Source organism: Scylla paramamosain, chromosome 22 (assembly GCF_035594125.1).
Source record: "Scylla paramamosain isolate STU-SP2022 chromosome 22, ASM3559412v1, whole genome shotgun sequence".
Classification (NCBI taxonomy): domain Eukaryota; kingdom Metazoa; phylum Arthropoda; class Malacostraca; order Decapoda; family Portunidae; genus Scylla; species Scylla paramamosain.
Genome location: NC_087172.1, coordinates 7,374,409 through 7,390,517, shown reverse-complemented (window position 1 = coordinate 7,390,517; position 16,109 = coordinate 7,374,409). Strand labels below are relative to the sequence as shown.

The following is a 16,109-nucleotide window of genomic DNA, read 5'->3' as shown; positions in this document are numbered from 1 at the left end:
CCACTGACAGTTACTATGTTTGCATGTACTTGATGGGAACATTGCAGAGCTAGAATCTGTCTCATTTAGTCTGACATGTTTCATATTTTAGTTTACAGTATTAAAGCTATGTAACAATTATTTAGGTCAGAATTTTCCTATTGTCATATTGCATTTTTAGTGGAAAGTATGTTAAAAGCCCGCAAGACATTTATGCAGTGGTTGCTTCACTTACAGGGAATGAAAAAGCCAAGATGAAAACCATAATCACAATCAAGAGCTTGAAGGACAGCCTAGTCTTCCAGCAGGCACAAGAGGAGGCTGAAAGGAAAGCAAAGGAAAAGGTTGATCAGCCAGTAGGTAGTGAGAACAGTAGTGCAGCAGACAGCAGGTGGTGGTACAAGCAGGGAAGCACAGAGAGACACCACCAGGATGAGGCAGAGCAAGATGAAGACACGTCCTTGGAAGAAAAAGAGAAATACCATGATAGGAAGGACAGGGCAGAGAGTGAAGAAAATATTAAGAAATACAGGAAAGAGGAAAAGGGGAAAGGGAATGAAAAGAAGGAAAGGAAACAAGGTGAAGAAAAGCATAAGGGAGAGAGTTGCATGAAAGAAATGCACATTGAGAGTGAGGTTTTCAAAAAACAAGTTGAAATAGAAGGCAGAGAGACTGAGGAAAATACACACACTGAAAAGACCCAAGCAAATACAGAGGAAACTGATATAAAGGTAAAAATTACCTCAAGGAAAATGACCATGACTAAGACTGAAGAGAGAGAGGAGGATAAGGAAAGCAAGCACTCCAATAAGACAGAGAAAGAGGAAAGAAAAGGAAGTAAGCAGTCGAGTAAGGTCAAAGAGGGTGAGGAGCATGATGGAAATGACCTATGTAGTGAATTGGAAGGTGAGGAAAAAGGAAATAAACAATCCAGTAAAACAGATGAAGAACATAGTAAGAAAATTAAGTCAAGTAAAATGGATAAGGTAGAGGAGAGCAAGGGAAATAAACTTGTGAATAAAGTAGTGGAGGAGGAGGAGGAGGAGGAGGAGGAGGAGGAGGAGGAGGAGGAGGAGGAGGAGGGGGAGGAGGACAAAGTAAATAAACAATCCTGTAGAGCAGAAGGGAAGGAGGAGGGAGTCACTGCAAACTTTTCATCTAGTAAAGGAGAGGAGGAGGAAAGAGAAAACAAACAATTAAGTAAAACAGAAGAAAAAGAGGAAGAAAAATTGAACAAACTATCAAGCAGGATGGAAGAGGATAAAAGTAAAGGAACCAAGTCATCCAATAAAGCAGATGAGAGAGAGGAAGGAATGAAGAGTAGATATTCAAGTAAAATAGAAGACAAGGAGGACAGTAGAGGAAGTAAGGAGTTGAGCAAGGACTTGAGTGGCAAGAATGGTCACCCACAGCCTGAAGAGGACCCAGCAGACAGTGAGTACCAGATGTTGCTGCTTTGATGCAAGGGAAAAGTAACCAGTTTTACTAAACATGATGGATAAGTTGGCTAGGAAGTAAGCTTGCAGAGCTTGTGGCTTTGGTATCATTCACATCTTTATGTAAAGTACATTTGTGGTAGGAAGTAACCTGCAAATGTTGGGGTCTCAGGATTGGAGTAGAGAACAGTCTCATTATGAATAGGTAGGGGTATGTTGTTGGGCCTTGCAGTGAAGTATGTAGCCAGCTGTGCTATGCCTAAGTTCTTTTGGGTGTAGTAGGGTGGTCCTTGAGACTGTCCCTTTCCACCAGGGGCTGACAAGATCAGGAATGTGAATGATGTTTATATGAGTGTGTGGTGCTTTTTCTGAGGCACTTGTGTGGGATTGCCAGCCTGGTATATAGATGAATGGATAGACAAATGAGGTAGATGGACACAAGCTGACCACACATTGACCAGGTTGGAAGAATGCTGTCCTGCATGTTCATAAAAGCAACTGAAAGAGGACAGATTGAGGTGATTGGGGACCTCTCACTTTCTATATTGTATTCTCATGGGGAGGCAAAGCATATGGAAATGTCTTGGCTGCTTTTCTGTATTGAGGGTGGGTGGGAGATGTGAACTAAATAGATGTATAGACAAGTGTGAATTTTGCTTGTTCATTGTAATGTGAGGAATAGTGTTACAAGCTATTTATTTGGTTGAGCTAAACTTGTGTTGCCCATTCTCTACATTTGATTTTAGCAGTCTTCATTCTTAAGTCATTGATGTTTCCTGGTTGCATCACTTGTAAATATAATGAAGTAATACTTATCTACATAAATAATTTTCTTATGATGAATATGCTAAAAGTAATATGTAATAATGGAGGTGTTACTGTGGAGTCTGTAAATTAATCCTCCATAGTACTGAAATGTTGGAGTCAGACCAGGTGAGGTTGGCTTCACAAGATGAAAGTAGTGACTAGTATTTGCTTGGTAACAAAGTGTACATGAGTAATGTTTCATTCCAGAAATAGAAGAAGGCGAAATAACTAGTGACAAGGAAGAGGAGACTAAACCACCTAGCAAAACTCACAGCAAGAAGTCAAAGAAAGATAAATATAGTGGCAAAGAAAAGAAACGATCACATAAAGACAAGAGCAAAAACAAGGAAGAGAAAAAGAAGGCACATGACAAAAAAAAAGAGCAGGAGAAGGCACGATCCAAAGACACACACAAGTCCAGGCAGCACTCAAGGTAAGGACTAAGCTGTTATTATGTAATTGTTCTTACCTGAATGTATTTTTACAGGAATGAGCCAAGCTCCTAATGTTTTGTCTATTATAGTTAATTTGTCATCTTTATTTTTAGAGCTATGGATATTCCTTGCACACACAACTTCATCAGTCTATGAATTCCACTGACTGATTGTTGTGTCAAGAAAACTGTATTCCCTCACACGTTTCTTTGCTCTTTCTTGTTCAGTTTCTTACTGCGTCCTGTCAGTGTTGAGTGTTATGGGAAGTATCAGCTGTTTCCAAGATATTGTGAAGGACATTCTTCTCATGAGCTATCTCACTTAGAACCAGGCTTCAAGATAATTAAAGAAGTGACTTACTTGCATATGCAAATGAATAGAAATTCTTCTTATCTGAAAGTTTCCCATGCTGACTAACAATGGTGTTTTTTACGATGCAGTGTTACACTGAACATGATAGAAAATTGAATGCCTTTGTGACTTGCCTTGTGAGACACATGGTGCCTTCTTTTTATTATGCAACAAATTATACATTTATATATTTATTATCATTTGTATTTCATGGAATTTGAAGATGCGTGGACGCATTGTGGACACGGCATTTCTCACATATTTCTTCTCATGTTCAAATTATAAGAAATAAAACATTTTATACATGTAAGAAAAATTTGTATATCTCTTGATAGGTGTGTGTGTGTGTGTGTGTCAGTCATTCACCTACGGTCATCTCCTGGTCACCCAGCCAGCTGTTACCCTATGGAAAGAGCTCAGAGCTCATAGTGACCCATCTTTGGGTAGGGCTGAAACCTCACACACCACACACTGGTACAGCAAGGCCACAACCCCTCAGGTTACATCCCTTACCTACTTGCTGTTAGGTGAACAAGGGGAACACATTAAAAGGCTCACTATTTGCCTTGTCACATCTGGGACATGAACCTGGTCTCAGTAGTGCTGACCACTATACTAACTAGTGTGTGTGTGTGTGTGTGTGTGTGGGCTTCATGCCCCTGTTGTGGGAACACCAGCTTGACAAAGATAAGCATAACTGTTGTCTTAAGTTATTCAAAAATACTGTAACAAAGTAGCATAAAAAGAGTTATAATTCTGTTACCACTTTTTTTGTATTGGCGGCACAGCAGTTCAGGATCCAAGGAGCACTCCCACAGCCGCCGCCACAGGAAGCACTCCCGCTCACACTCACGCTCCCGCTCCCACTCCAGAGACCACTCCAGCAGGCAGCACCGCCGAAGGTGAGTGTGGCGGCCTCGGCTGGCAAGGTGCCCAACTGTGGAGGATGAAAGTGTCATAGTAGAAGTAATGTTTTTCACTAGACAGAATAGCACGTAATAGCCAAAGACCATCACATGGTGAATATTAAGCTACATACCCAGTAAACATATTGTATTTGGTTTATGTGATTCAGCTGTGTTGGATATCATACACAGATTCTATTACTAATTAAATCCATTGTGTTAATGTATGTTCTCTTATTGTTTACCTATTTCCATATGTAGGGAAGTGTACCCACCACCAGACATGAATGTGCATGGTGTTTTTTTGTTGGCCACAACCTGCATGGAAATTTAAAGAAGTCAAATAAAATATCTACTTCAGACAAATTTTGAACAATAGTTGTAGTCAAAGGTGATGTGTTTCAGTACTTAGGATAATGAAATCTGTTTTACTACATGTAGGAACATTGTTCATAAGCAATGATGTATAGTCACCAAGGGATTCTTGGTGTAACCTTATATCAAACATAAAGGTATGAATCTCTCTCTCTCTCTCTCTCTCTCTCTCTCTCTCTCTCTCTCTCTCTCTCTCTCTCTCTCTCTCTCTCTCTCTCTCTCTCTCTCTCTCTCTCTCTCTCTCTCTCTCTCTCTCTCTCTCTCTCTCTCTCTCTCTCTCTCTCTCTCTCTCTGAATGCCTCTAATTATCAAGAGCCTGTATACAATGTAGTGAGGGTGGGTGTAGGTGGTGTGTGTGAAGTATAGTTTGGGTCTGAGTATTTTGGGATGTTGTGGCTGAAACTAAGCACTCATGTAAAAACTGCAACTGCATCAAAGTTGAATTATAAATGAAAGGTATTGGCAGGAAGTGAAGTACAGAAGGCATGATTTTGAAGCCATATGTAGTGTCAGACAGAAGTGAAGTGAGAAGCCAACCCTTTAGCAAAAATTGATATATAAGTATAGTGAGATAAGTATTTAATTATCATTAAAAATAAGTTAACAATAATAGCAGATTCACTGTGGATAAAGTTTTGGAAAATATGTGACATTTTTTATCATATTCATAAGTGGAGTTGTGGTGAGAAGATCAGTAGTCTGGCCTCACTTCCTCACTGTTATGTTTTCCTTCAGTCTTAAGTTTTGTGATATGTTAAGACTTAAGTTGTAATCAGATGACTTGAAACTGAAAGATAAAGCAGATCACAGTGGAAGTGAAAGCAGGTTACTCTACTTGTGATCATGACTATACTAAATGTGCTAAAGGCATAAGTATTATGCAGTTTTTATTTCTTCAAGTTTTATTTCATGAAGCTCATTGTGATACTGACAGTCATTGGTTACTATACATGCATAATCTGTTTCACAATTTGGTATGACTGGCTGGTCCTGAGTGTTGGTTAAATGTAGATATCAATAAGTAACATATTTGTACCAAAAAGACTTTTAAGAAATCTTGTTGAGTTCATACTTTGTAGGCACTACTGTAAAACTTACCATGAATGAGTCTTTATATGCCCCCAGCCACTCAAGGTCCAGGTCCAAGTCTCGCTCCAAAAGACGCCGTGAGTCCACTTCTGACCTCAGGGACAAGGTGAGGGAGGAGGGGGCAGGAGCAAGGGAGGTGTCCAAAGGCTAGGTTACTCCTCATTTCCAGAAAACTTTTTTTGTGTTTATTTAGTTGTTGGATATTGTATCTCTTAGTGAAGGTGCTGCAAGGAGCATCTGTTAATTTATCCACATGTCTCACAACCAGGTAACCAGGAAGAGGTTGCTGGAAATTGCTCGTCGGAATGCGGTGTACCTGATGCAGAATGGATGTCTTCCCCCAAGTGTGGAGAAGGAACAGCTGGTCAAGATCAAGGCGGGAGGCAAGAGTGTTGACGAGCTCACAGGTAAACACTTCCATATAACACATTCATCCATATTCACAATTATCTACTTGTATTTTAAACATCTCATATTTCCATTGGATTCTACCCAGATAAAGCTGAATAGAACTAGCCTTCACAGTCTTGTGCTTTGTCAGAGATAGGGGTCTTGTCAGGTTGCTTTTTTTTTTTTTTTTTTTTTTTTTTTTTTTTTTTTTTTTTTTTATGCCTTGTAAAATGAGAAAAAATAAATCTTGATATATATATCATTCCCATGCCATGAATGGAAGTGTGGCTACCACACAGTTTTGATTCTTGGATTTTTTCCCTTCTCAGAGCTCATGATATCAGACTAGGGATGTGGAATTTTATTTTTATATTTCTAAAACTTTTATTCTCACCTTTACATACATTTTCCACAACCCTATAGTGTGTGTAATAAACACGCACTTCTTTAAATTACAAATACTATAAATAAGCAAGAATTGTACATTCAAGAAAATGGTTGGATGTGCATCTGGCAACACCCCATGTCTCAAGGCCATGGTTACTGCACCCACAATTCTCAAAGAGTAGAACTTACTATGAATTTTATGACTTTCAATTTTCCTTTCTGATTACTCTGAAGCCTCATTTCCTACTTCTTATGCCTTACTGATTATAGATTTGAGAAAGTAATTTGTTAGGAAAAAGTAAAGATAGGTATGTATGTGAAAACATTCACTCCTGATGTCAAAATATTCTTTGTTGCTGTTAGTGATAAGTCTTATATATATACAAACAAAATTGAAGGCCATAATGCGGCTTTAAAATGAAATCGTATATATATATACAGATTAAACACTTTCCTAAGAGGTATGTATATATACGTACCAAACACTGTACAGGTTAATGGTAACAGGACATGGTGTCAATGTAAAATTCTGATATCTACAGGTTGTCAAACTTTGTTTACTTTCAGATTTTTGCAAGCAGTTAGTGGCCAGTGGTAACTATAGTGATGTTGATGTGAGTGAGCCATCCATGAGTTCAGAGGAAGAGAACAGCTCGGAGAAGCCCTTCAGTAGTGCCCGTCACCCCTTCAGTGTGCGGGACAGTAAACCCATCTTGATGAACATTAGGGTAAGTTGTTCCTTTCATCATAGTGGTACACTGGAGAGATATATCATGATTGGTTTTCCTCCATAGTCTATTACTGTATTTACCACCATATTAGATGGCCTCTCTGCTTGAGAGGCATCCCTATTTTACAAGGATGTTTTGTGGAAAAAATTTTTCATCATGGTTCACAAATTTATTGAAAAAATTGTAGTGTGTATATGTGTGTGTGTTTTATGTAAGAGGGCCACTGGCCAAGGGCAAAAAAATTTTTTTTATAAAAAGAAAGGCCTATGTAATGCTAGTTCTCATAGAGATGCCAGATAGAATAATAAAAAAAAAAAAAAACAGTCATATAGAATAATAAAAAAAAACAGAGGACAAGTGTCTTGAAACCTCCCTCTTGAAAGAGTTCCAGTCATAGGAAGGAGGAAATACAGAAACAGGCAGGGAGTTCCAGTTAATCAGAAAAAGGAATGAATGTTTGAGAATACTGGTTAACTCTTGCATTAGACAGGATAGGAATGAGAGAAAGAAGAAAGTCTTGTGCAGCAAGGCTGCGGGAGGAGGTAGAAGACAGGAAGAGATGCAACAGTGCAGTGATGAGAAAGAGGCTGATGGCTGTCAGTCAGAGAAGAGGAGTTGATAGGATGAAAACCTTACGATTCCATCCTCTCTAAAATAGTGGTATGAGTGGAACTCCCCCTTCATACATGTGAAGCAAACTCCATACATGGACAGATAAGGTCCCTGTATAGAGTTAGCAGCTGGGGTGGTGAGAAAACTGGCAGAGATGACTCAGAATGCCTAACTTCACAGAAGCTGCTTTAGCTAGAGATGAGATAAGTTTCCAGTTAAGATGATAAGTAAAGAACAGACTGAGGATGTTCAGTGTAGAAGAGGGTGACAGTTGAGTGCCATTGAAGAAGAGGGGATAGTTTTCTGGAAGGTTGTGTCAAGTTGAGGCATTAAACACTACTAAGTCAGTCAGAAATTTTAGTGGGATCAGAAGTCAGGTGTTTTGTGGCTTCCCTGCATGAACTGTTTACTTCCTGAAGGATTGGATGTCTACAAAAAGGCGTGGAAAAGTGCAGGGTGGTAACATCAGTCTAGGAGTGGATAGGACAAGAAGTTTGTTTTAGAAGATCATTGATGAATAATAGGAAAAGAGTATGTGACAGGACAGAACCCTGAGGAACACCACTGTTAATAGATTTAGGACAGTGGTTCTCCCCTGGGGGATGCAAGCACAGGATGGGAGGGAAAAAAATCACAGAAAAATGAGACTCACTGGCTTTTAGTACAAAGGAGATGTGGGTGTTATGCCCTCTCTCTATCTATCCATCTGTCTGATTCTATCTATTTATCTATGCTGGCATAGTTGGGGAGGAGGTTGAGTGGATGGCACAGGGAGGAGGGGAGTCCCAACTGCATTGAACTAGCTTTGGGGGTGCCCAGCATGCAAAAGGTTGAGAACCCCTGATTTAGGAGGACAGTGACCATCTATCACAGCAGCAATAGAATGGTCAAAAAGGAAACTTAGATGAAATTACAGAGAGAAGGATAGAAGCTGTAGGAAGGTAGTTTGGAAATCTAAGCTTTGTGCTGGACTCTATAAAAAATTTTGGATATATCTAAGGCAACAGTGAAAGTTATACCAAAATCCCCGAAAGAGTGTATTTTTTGTCATTACATTTGGTGTAATGCAGCACTATGGCTGTGCAGTATTATCATTACATCCAAAACTGTGTGCTCTCTCTCTCTCTCTCTCTCTCTCTCTCTCTCTCTCTCTCTCTCTCTCTCTCTCTCTCTCTCTCTCTCTCTCTCTCTCTCTCTCTCTCTCTCTCTCTCTCTCTGTGTGTGTGTGTGTGTGTGTGAGAGAGAGAGAGAGAGAGAGAGAGAGAGAGAGAGAGAGAGAGAGAGAGAGAGAGAGAGAGATAAAACAATCCTAAGAATTGGTAAGACTGATTGAAAATGAAAATTGGTGGAAGGAGCATAAATACAAAGGAAATGGATGTAGGAAAAATTAAAAGGGGTGCAGGGCAGGAAAAGAGAATACTTATTTCTCAATATTTCCTTTTTCTCTAATTCTTCACCAACTCCTCACCCTTGCTGGTTAAAATTATTCTTTTTACTTTCTCCCCATCTTCCCATCCTCTTCCTTCATCCTTCCTCCTCTTCCTTGCCCCATGTACTCTCCTTCCTTGGTTATGTCCCTTCCCTTTTTTTCCTTTCCTCTCCCTTCCTCTTTCATCTGGTCTCAAACCTCCCTCCCTGTCACTTCCCCTCCCCCTTATTTGTCAGAGATAAGGAACAAGAGAGAGGAGAGCAGGGAAGGAAGAGGGAGGGTAGGAGAGAGAGGGAGAGAGAGAGAGAGAGAGAAAGAGAGAGAGAGAGAGAGAGAGAGAGAGAGAGAGAGAGAGAGAGAGAGAGAGAGAGAGAGAGAGAGAGAGAGAGTTTTATTATTTGTAACAATATTTGTGCTTAGTGTACTACTGCTTCAACTCCATACCTATAGATGTAGGCTTACATGCCCAAACATCTGTACTATGGCTGTATTAGACACACGGTAATTATTAGATACTTTTTTCAAGAAAAGTCCATCTAATGCACGGGCAAATATGGTAATTTGATTTTCATATTATTTTCAACCATATTTTTGGTAGTTCTTGGCCTCTGTACATATTCTATAGCATTTCCAGTGTTTGCTAAAAAGTGTAACTGTTCCAGAATGCTCCAATGCTGCCAACCAAGACTAATGCTGAGAGACTGGCAGGTCAGGCTAAGCTGCGGGAGCAGTTTCCAGTGTCCAGTGGGTCACAGCACCGCACCAAAGGTACTGACTGTCTCTCTGAATAATGACAAATATTTATCTCAGTGTATTTTGAAGCAGCTTATGGGAACACTGTATTGACTTTTCTACCATAAACCTGAAAGTGATGTATACTTTATGTAACTCATCATGGTGTAATAAGAAGAGAATGCCTGTTTTTTTTTGAGAGAAAAGGATTGAGCAGACTGTCTACTTTCTGTTAATTTTGTTTTGTCTACCCTGAAGGTGCTGCATGATGTTTCTCAGTGCCCGTGGTATTTAACACGGATGTTTCATGATTACATAATCATACCATTTAGTGGTAATGATTGTGTAATCACCATTTGATTATATATATATTGAATTTACATTCATATGAAAGACTGAAAATATTAATTAATTGCTTATTATAATTATCACATTTTTTAATAAGGTCACCAGTTATTCTTGAGTGACATTTACTTGAAAATTCTTTGCCTCACTGTCACAAAGGCCAGTGTAATAACTTGGGACAGTAAAACATACCTCACTAATGCTGTATGTCACGTCAGTATCTGTGTACCACATTGTACTGTACATATCGCATCAATTTTGTATCAGAGGTGACTGGTGAGGGCCAACCTGGCAGTCCTGACTTCCCTTATTTCTTGTTTAGAGTCATTTCAGAGCTGCATGTGCTAGTAAGCAGCTGAAGGACAATTTTAAGTGATGTGAATAGCTTGAATGTCAATTTTTACTTCTCTGTTAATATTCATTCATATTGTACAGCATCAGTGCAAACAAGTTTTTTTATGTAATCATGTATTATCACACAATATACAGTACATATATTCACACATGATAATCACATAAACAGGAATTAACTAGTTCCATAATTGCTATGAAATATACATTCAGTATTGAGAATCAGTCCTGATTATAGGTTCATAGTATAATCATACAGAAATATTTTCTATATTATTTAAGAGTATAATCATATTAATTTTTTGGTGTGTTACTCACAATCATAAATCCAGTCATCATCATGATTTCATGCCTCAGTGAAGCAGCCTGGGCCAGTTTGTTAGGATCCCACAACTACACCTCCAGCATCAGGGCCATTTTTGCTCTCCACCACTTCATTACTTAAAAAAAAGAAAGGAAAAAAATTGTAACAGCCTGGAATGCATGCACTCCCGAAGTTATTCAGAGTTGTTTACATTATGGTCCATGAATGCTGTCAGTAGGTAGATTGGTAGATATTTTCAACAGAAGAAATATAATAAAAAAATGAAAGAAAAATTACATTGCATTTATTATGAATTTTTTATATAATTATAAAAAAGTGGTGTTGTCATAAAAATGTGATTTTTTCAGTCATCACTTCTGAGAAGAGCAGAATCAAGAATTGTCTAGAGCAGAGCAGATCGAAAATCATAGATAACGCAAACTAATGAAGCATTTTATATTACAAGCATGCCTTTCATGCAATCTTAAAAATGTTTCATTAGTTTTAGAAACTGAAGCACATAAGCTTGAGAGTTCAGACTGTCTGTAAAATGTGATATTAGCAACAACTTAATGTTATTCCCATACAAGAATGATTGCACATAGTAGTGGTGAGTGCAGAGCAGCTGTGGAAATATAAATGTAACACGCCCTCAGAGGCTGTGCAGGAGGTTTTACCTTATTACTTGAACAGTTCAGGTGTGGGAAGTGGGCTGGATCTGTTATGATGTGACAAGGGTAAACCAGTTTTGCTGTCATATAAGGTTGCATCATTCTAAAGGTAACATTCATCAGAGTTTGGTCACACAAAATTAACCGCTTGAGATGTCTATCTTGGCATGTCTTCAGTTGTCACAGGAAATGAGTTAACTTTGCTTGGGGTTGAAACTTGATGATAACTAAGCAAAGCACAATGGTTCCTTATATTACAGCAAGTGTAATGTTATACTTTCTGAGGAAGAAGATTAGCAACAGATTTCTTTTATAGAGTCAACAGGAGAGAAGTGCATTTGGTCCTCACACATTGCTGAGGGAGGTGTTAGTATTCAATTGCCCACCCATTGATGTCCTCTCTCAACACTGTAGTATTAGGATTCTTATTATTCAGTTCAATATTTTTACTTATGTGCAATAGCAATCTCTATTCAGAAATGATGTGTAAAATTAATTGAAGGAAATTAACATGGATTTTGACTTTCACAAAAAAATGTCTGTTTTTTTTTTCGCAAGGAGTGTTGATACATTGTCACCTCAGAAACATAATGCCACTTGAAGTATAATTTTTTGGTGATTATTTTTCTAATCAGAATTTATGGCATTTATTAATTTTTACATTTAGATCTGTATGATGGCTTAGATATGGAATGGTTGTGAATTGTCTCAAATTGATTTGGGCATGGTGGTAGATTAATAAAACAAGTAAAAAGTCTTATGTAAATTGTAGAGTAAGTGTTGGATAGCATTGTAAGTGAATGATTCCTGTGTGAGTAGGGATGTGCCAAGGGTGTGTGGGATTCCTTGGTTGCCTGTTGTGCTTATGCTGGTGATGTAAAGGAAGTGAATGTGAAAGCGTTAGGTAGATAGATCTGGCAAATGGTGATGTTAGAGAGTGGAATCTGAATTAGTGGCTGCTTTCTGATCATACTGCATAGGTGGCTGATTCAGGGAATTCAGGGATTTACACTGCTGGGAAGAGTGTGTGAAAGATAGAAATTGAAAGTAAATGAAAGTAAAATAATGATGCATATAAGAAGGGTAGATGATGGGAGAATGAATGCTGGTTGAGGAGGTAGAATTTTTTTTTTTTTTTTTTTTTTTTTTTTTTTTTTTTTTTTTTTTAAGGATGGACACTGGCCAAGGGCAACAAAAATCCAATAAAAAAAAAGCCCACTGAGATGCCAGTCCCAGAAAAGGATCCAAAGCAGTAGTAAAAATCTGAAGGATAAGTGTCTTGACACCTCCCTCTTGAAGGAATTCAAGTCATAGGAAGGTAGAAATACAGAAGCAGGCTAGGGCTGCATGTCACTGTGGATGAGGAATTGATCTCAAAGTGAAAGTGGGAAAGGTGTGGGAGGATTGAACTGAACATTTATTTGTATGCCATGTGGAGTTTATACAAAATAGGTTGCGTGATGATGTATAGGTACTGATAATATTGCATGGACCTAAAATGTGGAATACAGGTTTAGGAAAGAAGAGGAGATTCAATGTAATGGAGTTGAGGTGTGTGAGAAATATGAAGAGCAATGCATAGTGATAGTATAAGGAATGAGGAAGTGCAGAGAAGTGATGTTGAAAAGGGATTGATTTATTGTACAGAGCAGGGAGTCTTATAATGGTTAGGGTTTGCAAAGGAGGATGAAAGATCATTTAGTGTAAGAAGAGAACTGGACTAGGTGTGAGATGTGTAAGGCAAAGGAAAAGATCAAGAACAGGATGGATGAACAGTAAGAAGAGACTTTTAGATGTGAGAGGCAAAGAAAGGTGGGTTGTGTTGTGTATGATATGATTAAATGAAGAGTATTTGTGAGTGGATAAATGTGACTTGCCAAGAGGATAATATGAAGAGACCTTTAGATGCAAGAGAGATGTGTATGAAACAAAGAAAGATGGCTGTGTATGATGTGACTAAATGAAGTGCAACTGTGAATGCATAAATGTTACTTGGCAAGAGGTTCATTCACATCTGATCCATCCTCTGGTTAGATCAGATGTGGGAAAAGGAAGTGTGTCTGTTATGATGCAGCAGAGATACTCTTGAGAAAACTAACTTGGTATATGCCTGAGTGATGAAAATATGAAACTGCATTTATTTTATTTTATTTTTTGTTTATTTTTATTTTATTTTTTTTTATTTATTTATTTATTTGTTTTGTTTTTTTTTCATCTGAGGATTTACACTTTTCTATGCTGTCAAAACAATTCACCATTTTTAATGCATTTCTTTTGTACCACATTAGAGCTTTCACAATAGTACACCATTTCTGTCAGGCCTTGGTGTGGGGTGACTGAAGTACACATGTGCACTGGGGTTTTAGAATTGGGAAAATGAATGGATTTAGTGTTTGCTGTTTGATATGTGAGAATTATTTGACAAAATATAACAATGTTTTAGATGTTCAGGGATTTATCAAGTACATATGACAGAACAGATTGGAAGGAACTGTGGACTGTCTTGAGATTACTGAAGATAATTCTTTTTGGATACCACTGTGAAGAGAGGCAGTCAATAGTACAAATGGATGTCAAAGCCAGGACCAGCATATAAATGAAAAGGAAATAGAGTTGTCAAAAGACCTTTAGGAAGGGAATGTGAGTTGTACTATTGCAGATGTGTAGATTGGATTGTAATGTAATGTAAGGATTTTGTAAATTGGTTGTTGATATATTGCAGTGTGCCTCCTTATGCATCAAGTATCAAGTCTCACTCTGATGTGGATAGTTTTGTGATCAGTGAAAGTTTTGTATAAATCTGTCAGTCTTGTAATGTATGGGTAGGAACTCTGTAAATCTTGTATTAGTTTTATTACTATTAAACCATGTTATTTTTCCATTGTGTACAATATCCTTGTCTATGTTTTCACTGCTATTATAATTTTATGCAAAAGAAATTTTACAAGATGAAAGGCTGAGTCAGTGGAAGTCATTTTAAGTCTTCCATGTTGCTGTTCATGAGGAGCTTCCCTCCAAATTTGAAAATAACTAGTAATAAGAATCTCAACTATTATTCACTGTAATCATTAATGTTATAATGGTGAAAATTCTTGTAGATGTGAGGAAATCACTATGATTACTATTTTTTTGCAAACACCACTTTTGTGACAGCTCTATTGTTTTACTTAAAGAGATCCAAGTGCATAAACAGAAAAATGCAGCAAAGAAATGTGGACAGACTTGCTCTTACTGGTCAGTGAGCTAAATCAATCACTGCAATACACAAAAGGCAGAAAATGTGTCTGTGGCAATACTGTAAGAATGTGAACAAACTGACAATGTAATGTTGAAAGGCAAGGAAAGCAACAACAAAAGTTCACAAAAGTGTAGATGAAAATATTTCAAGATCTCTAATCTTAATTTGTGATTGCAGATTTCAAGAGGAAATCCTCCCTCTGTTTGGTGCATCTACAGTGTCTCTGTCATTCTTACAAAGTGAACTTTCACTTTATGCTAGATGCTTTGGGCAATGTCAAAGGAAACTTTCAAGAAAGTTCATCCTCTACTTGATGATGTGAAGCAGGACATTTCTTTCTTTTCTTTCCATTTGGATTAAATTGTGTACTCCCCATTTGTTTCAACCACAGTGTATATTTACGCTAAGCTTCCCTTGTTGTGTCATGATGTGTTAGTTTGAAGTATGGAAAAATTCATAATGATCCTTTGAATTATGAAAGGTATATTATAGGCATTGTAAGAATGTCAGTCTGGTGTATAGATAGATATTCATAGGCAGAAATTGAACCTTCCTGTCATATTCATAGCACTTTAATTTTTGTAATGAGTCAAGTTCATAGTGATCCTGTTACTTGTTATATGGAAAGTTTTTGTAGGCAGCAAGTGAATAAAGAAACTTTTTGTTCCAGAGAGCGAGTGGGTTCCTGTCACCCCGAAGGAAAAGAAGGAAGAGGACAAAGTGTTCACCAAGCCTGAAGCTCCGGTAAGGCAACTAGAAAGCCCTTGTGTTGTCCTGCAAACTGGTGGTTACAAGAGATCAGTTTCTGTCGTGCTGCCTGTTGTGAATGATTTTTTTTTCTTTTTATTTGTTTATTTATTTATTTATTTATTTATTTATTCATTTATTTATTTATTTTATCTATTTACTTTTTTATGTAGGAGGGGCACTGGCCAAGGGCAACAAAATTAGAAGGAAAAGAAGGCCCAATCAGGTGCCAGTCCCCAAACAGAGCTAGAAATAATCATCAAAAATTGGAGGATAGGTGTCTTGAAACCTTCCTCTTGAAAGAGTTCGTCATACGAAGGAGGAAATACAGAAGCAGATGAGGAGTTCCAAAGTTTATCAGAAAAGGGAATGAATGTTTGAGAATACTGGTTAACTCTTGCATTAGAGAGGTGAACAGAATCGGAGTAAGTAAAAGTAGAAAGTCTTGTGCAGTGAGGTGGCAGGAGGAGAGGAGGCATGCAACTAGCAAGGTCAGAAGAGCAGCTAGTGTGAAAATAGTAGTAGAAGATATCTAGCAAGAGATACAACACCGAGGTGATGAGAGAGGCTGAAGACAGTCATTCATTCAGAGAGTTGATAAGACAAAATGCTTTTGATTCCACCCTGTCTAAAAGAGTAGTGTAAGTGGAACATCCCCATACATGTGAAACATACTTCATATATGGATAGATAAGGCTTCTGTACAGCTGTTGGGGGTGGGGGGGGAACTAGAGGAGATGACCCAGAACACCAAACTTCATAGAAGCTGATTTACCTAGAAATGAGATGTGAAGTT

The 16,109-nt window shown here is 38.0% G+C and overlaps 1 protein-coding gene across 12 annotated transcripts in view; it reads left to right on the top strand.

The window, feature by feature from the left end:
- Positions 1–16,109, top strand: part of LOC135111503 (serine/arginine repetitive matrix protein 2-like) — a 53,548-nt gene that overhangs the window by 20,830 nt on the left and 16,609 nt on the right. For 11 of the 12 annotated variants that reach the window (XR_010273756.1, XR_010273755.1, XR_010273754.1 and 8 more), the window contains exons 3-10: positions 217–1,413; positions 2,430–2,655; positions 3,796–3,909; positions 5,413–5,482; positions 5,645–5,783; positions 6,721–6,881; positions 9,588–9,693; positions 15,237–15,310. Coding sequence is in view for 9 of the 12 variants with exons in the window: in XM_064024842.1 (XP_063880912.1) it covers positions 217–1,413; positions 2,430–2,655; positions 3,796–3,909; positions 5,413–5,482; positions 5,645–5,783; positions 6,721–6,881; positions 9,588–9,693; positions 15,237–15,310 (2,087 nt within the window). In the remaining 3 variants the exon portion in view is untranslated. The remainder of the gene's footprint in view (positions 1–216; positions 1,414–2,429; positions 2,656–3,795; positions 3,910–5,412; positions 5,483–5,644; positions 5,784–6,720; positions 6,882–9,587; positions 9,694–15,236; positions 15,311–16,109) is intronic. The other variant, XM_064024843.1, reaches the window with a different exon arrangement.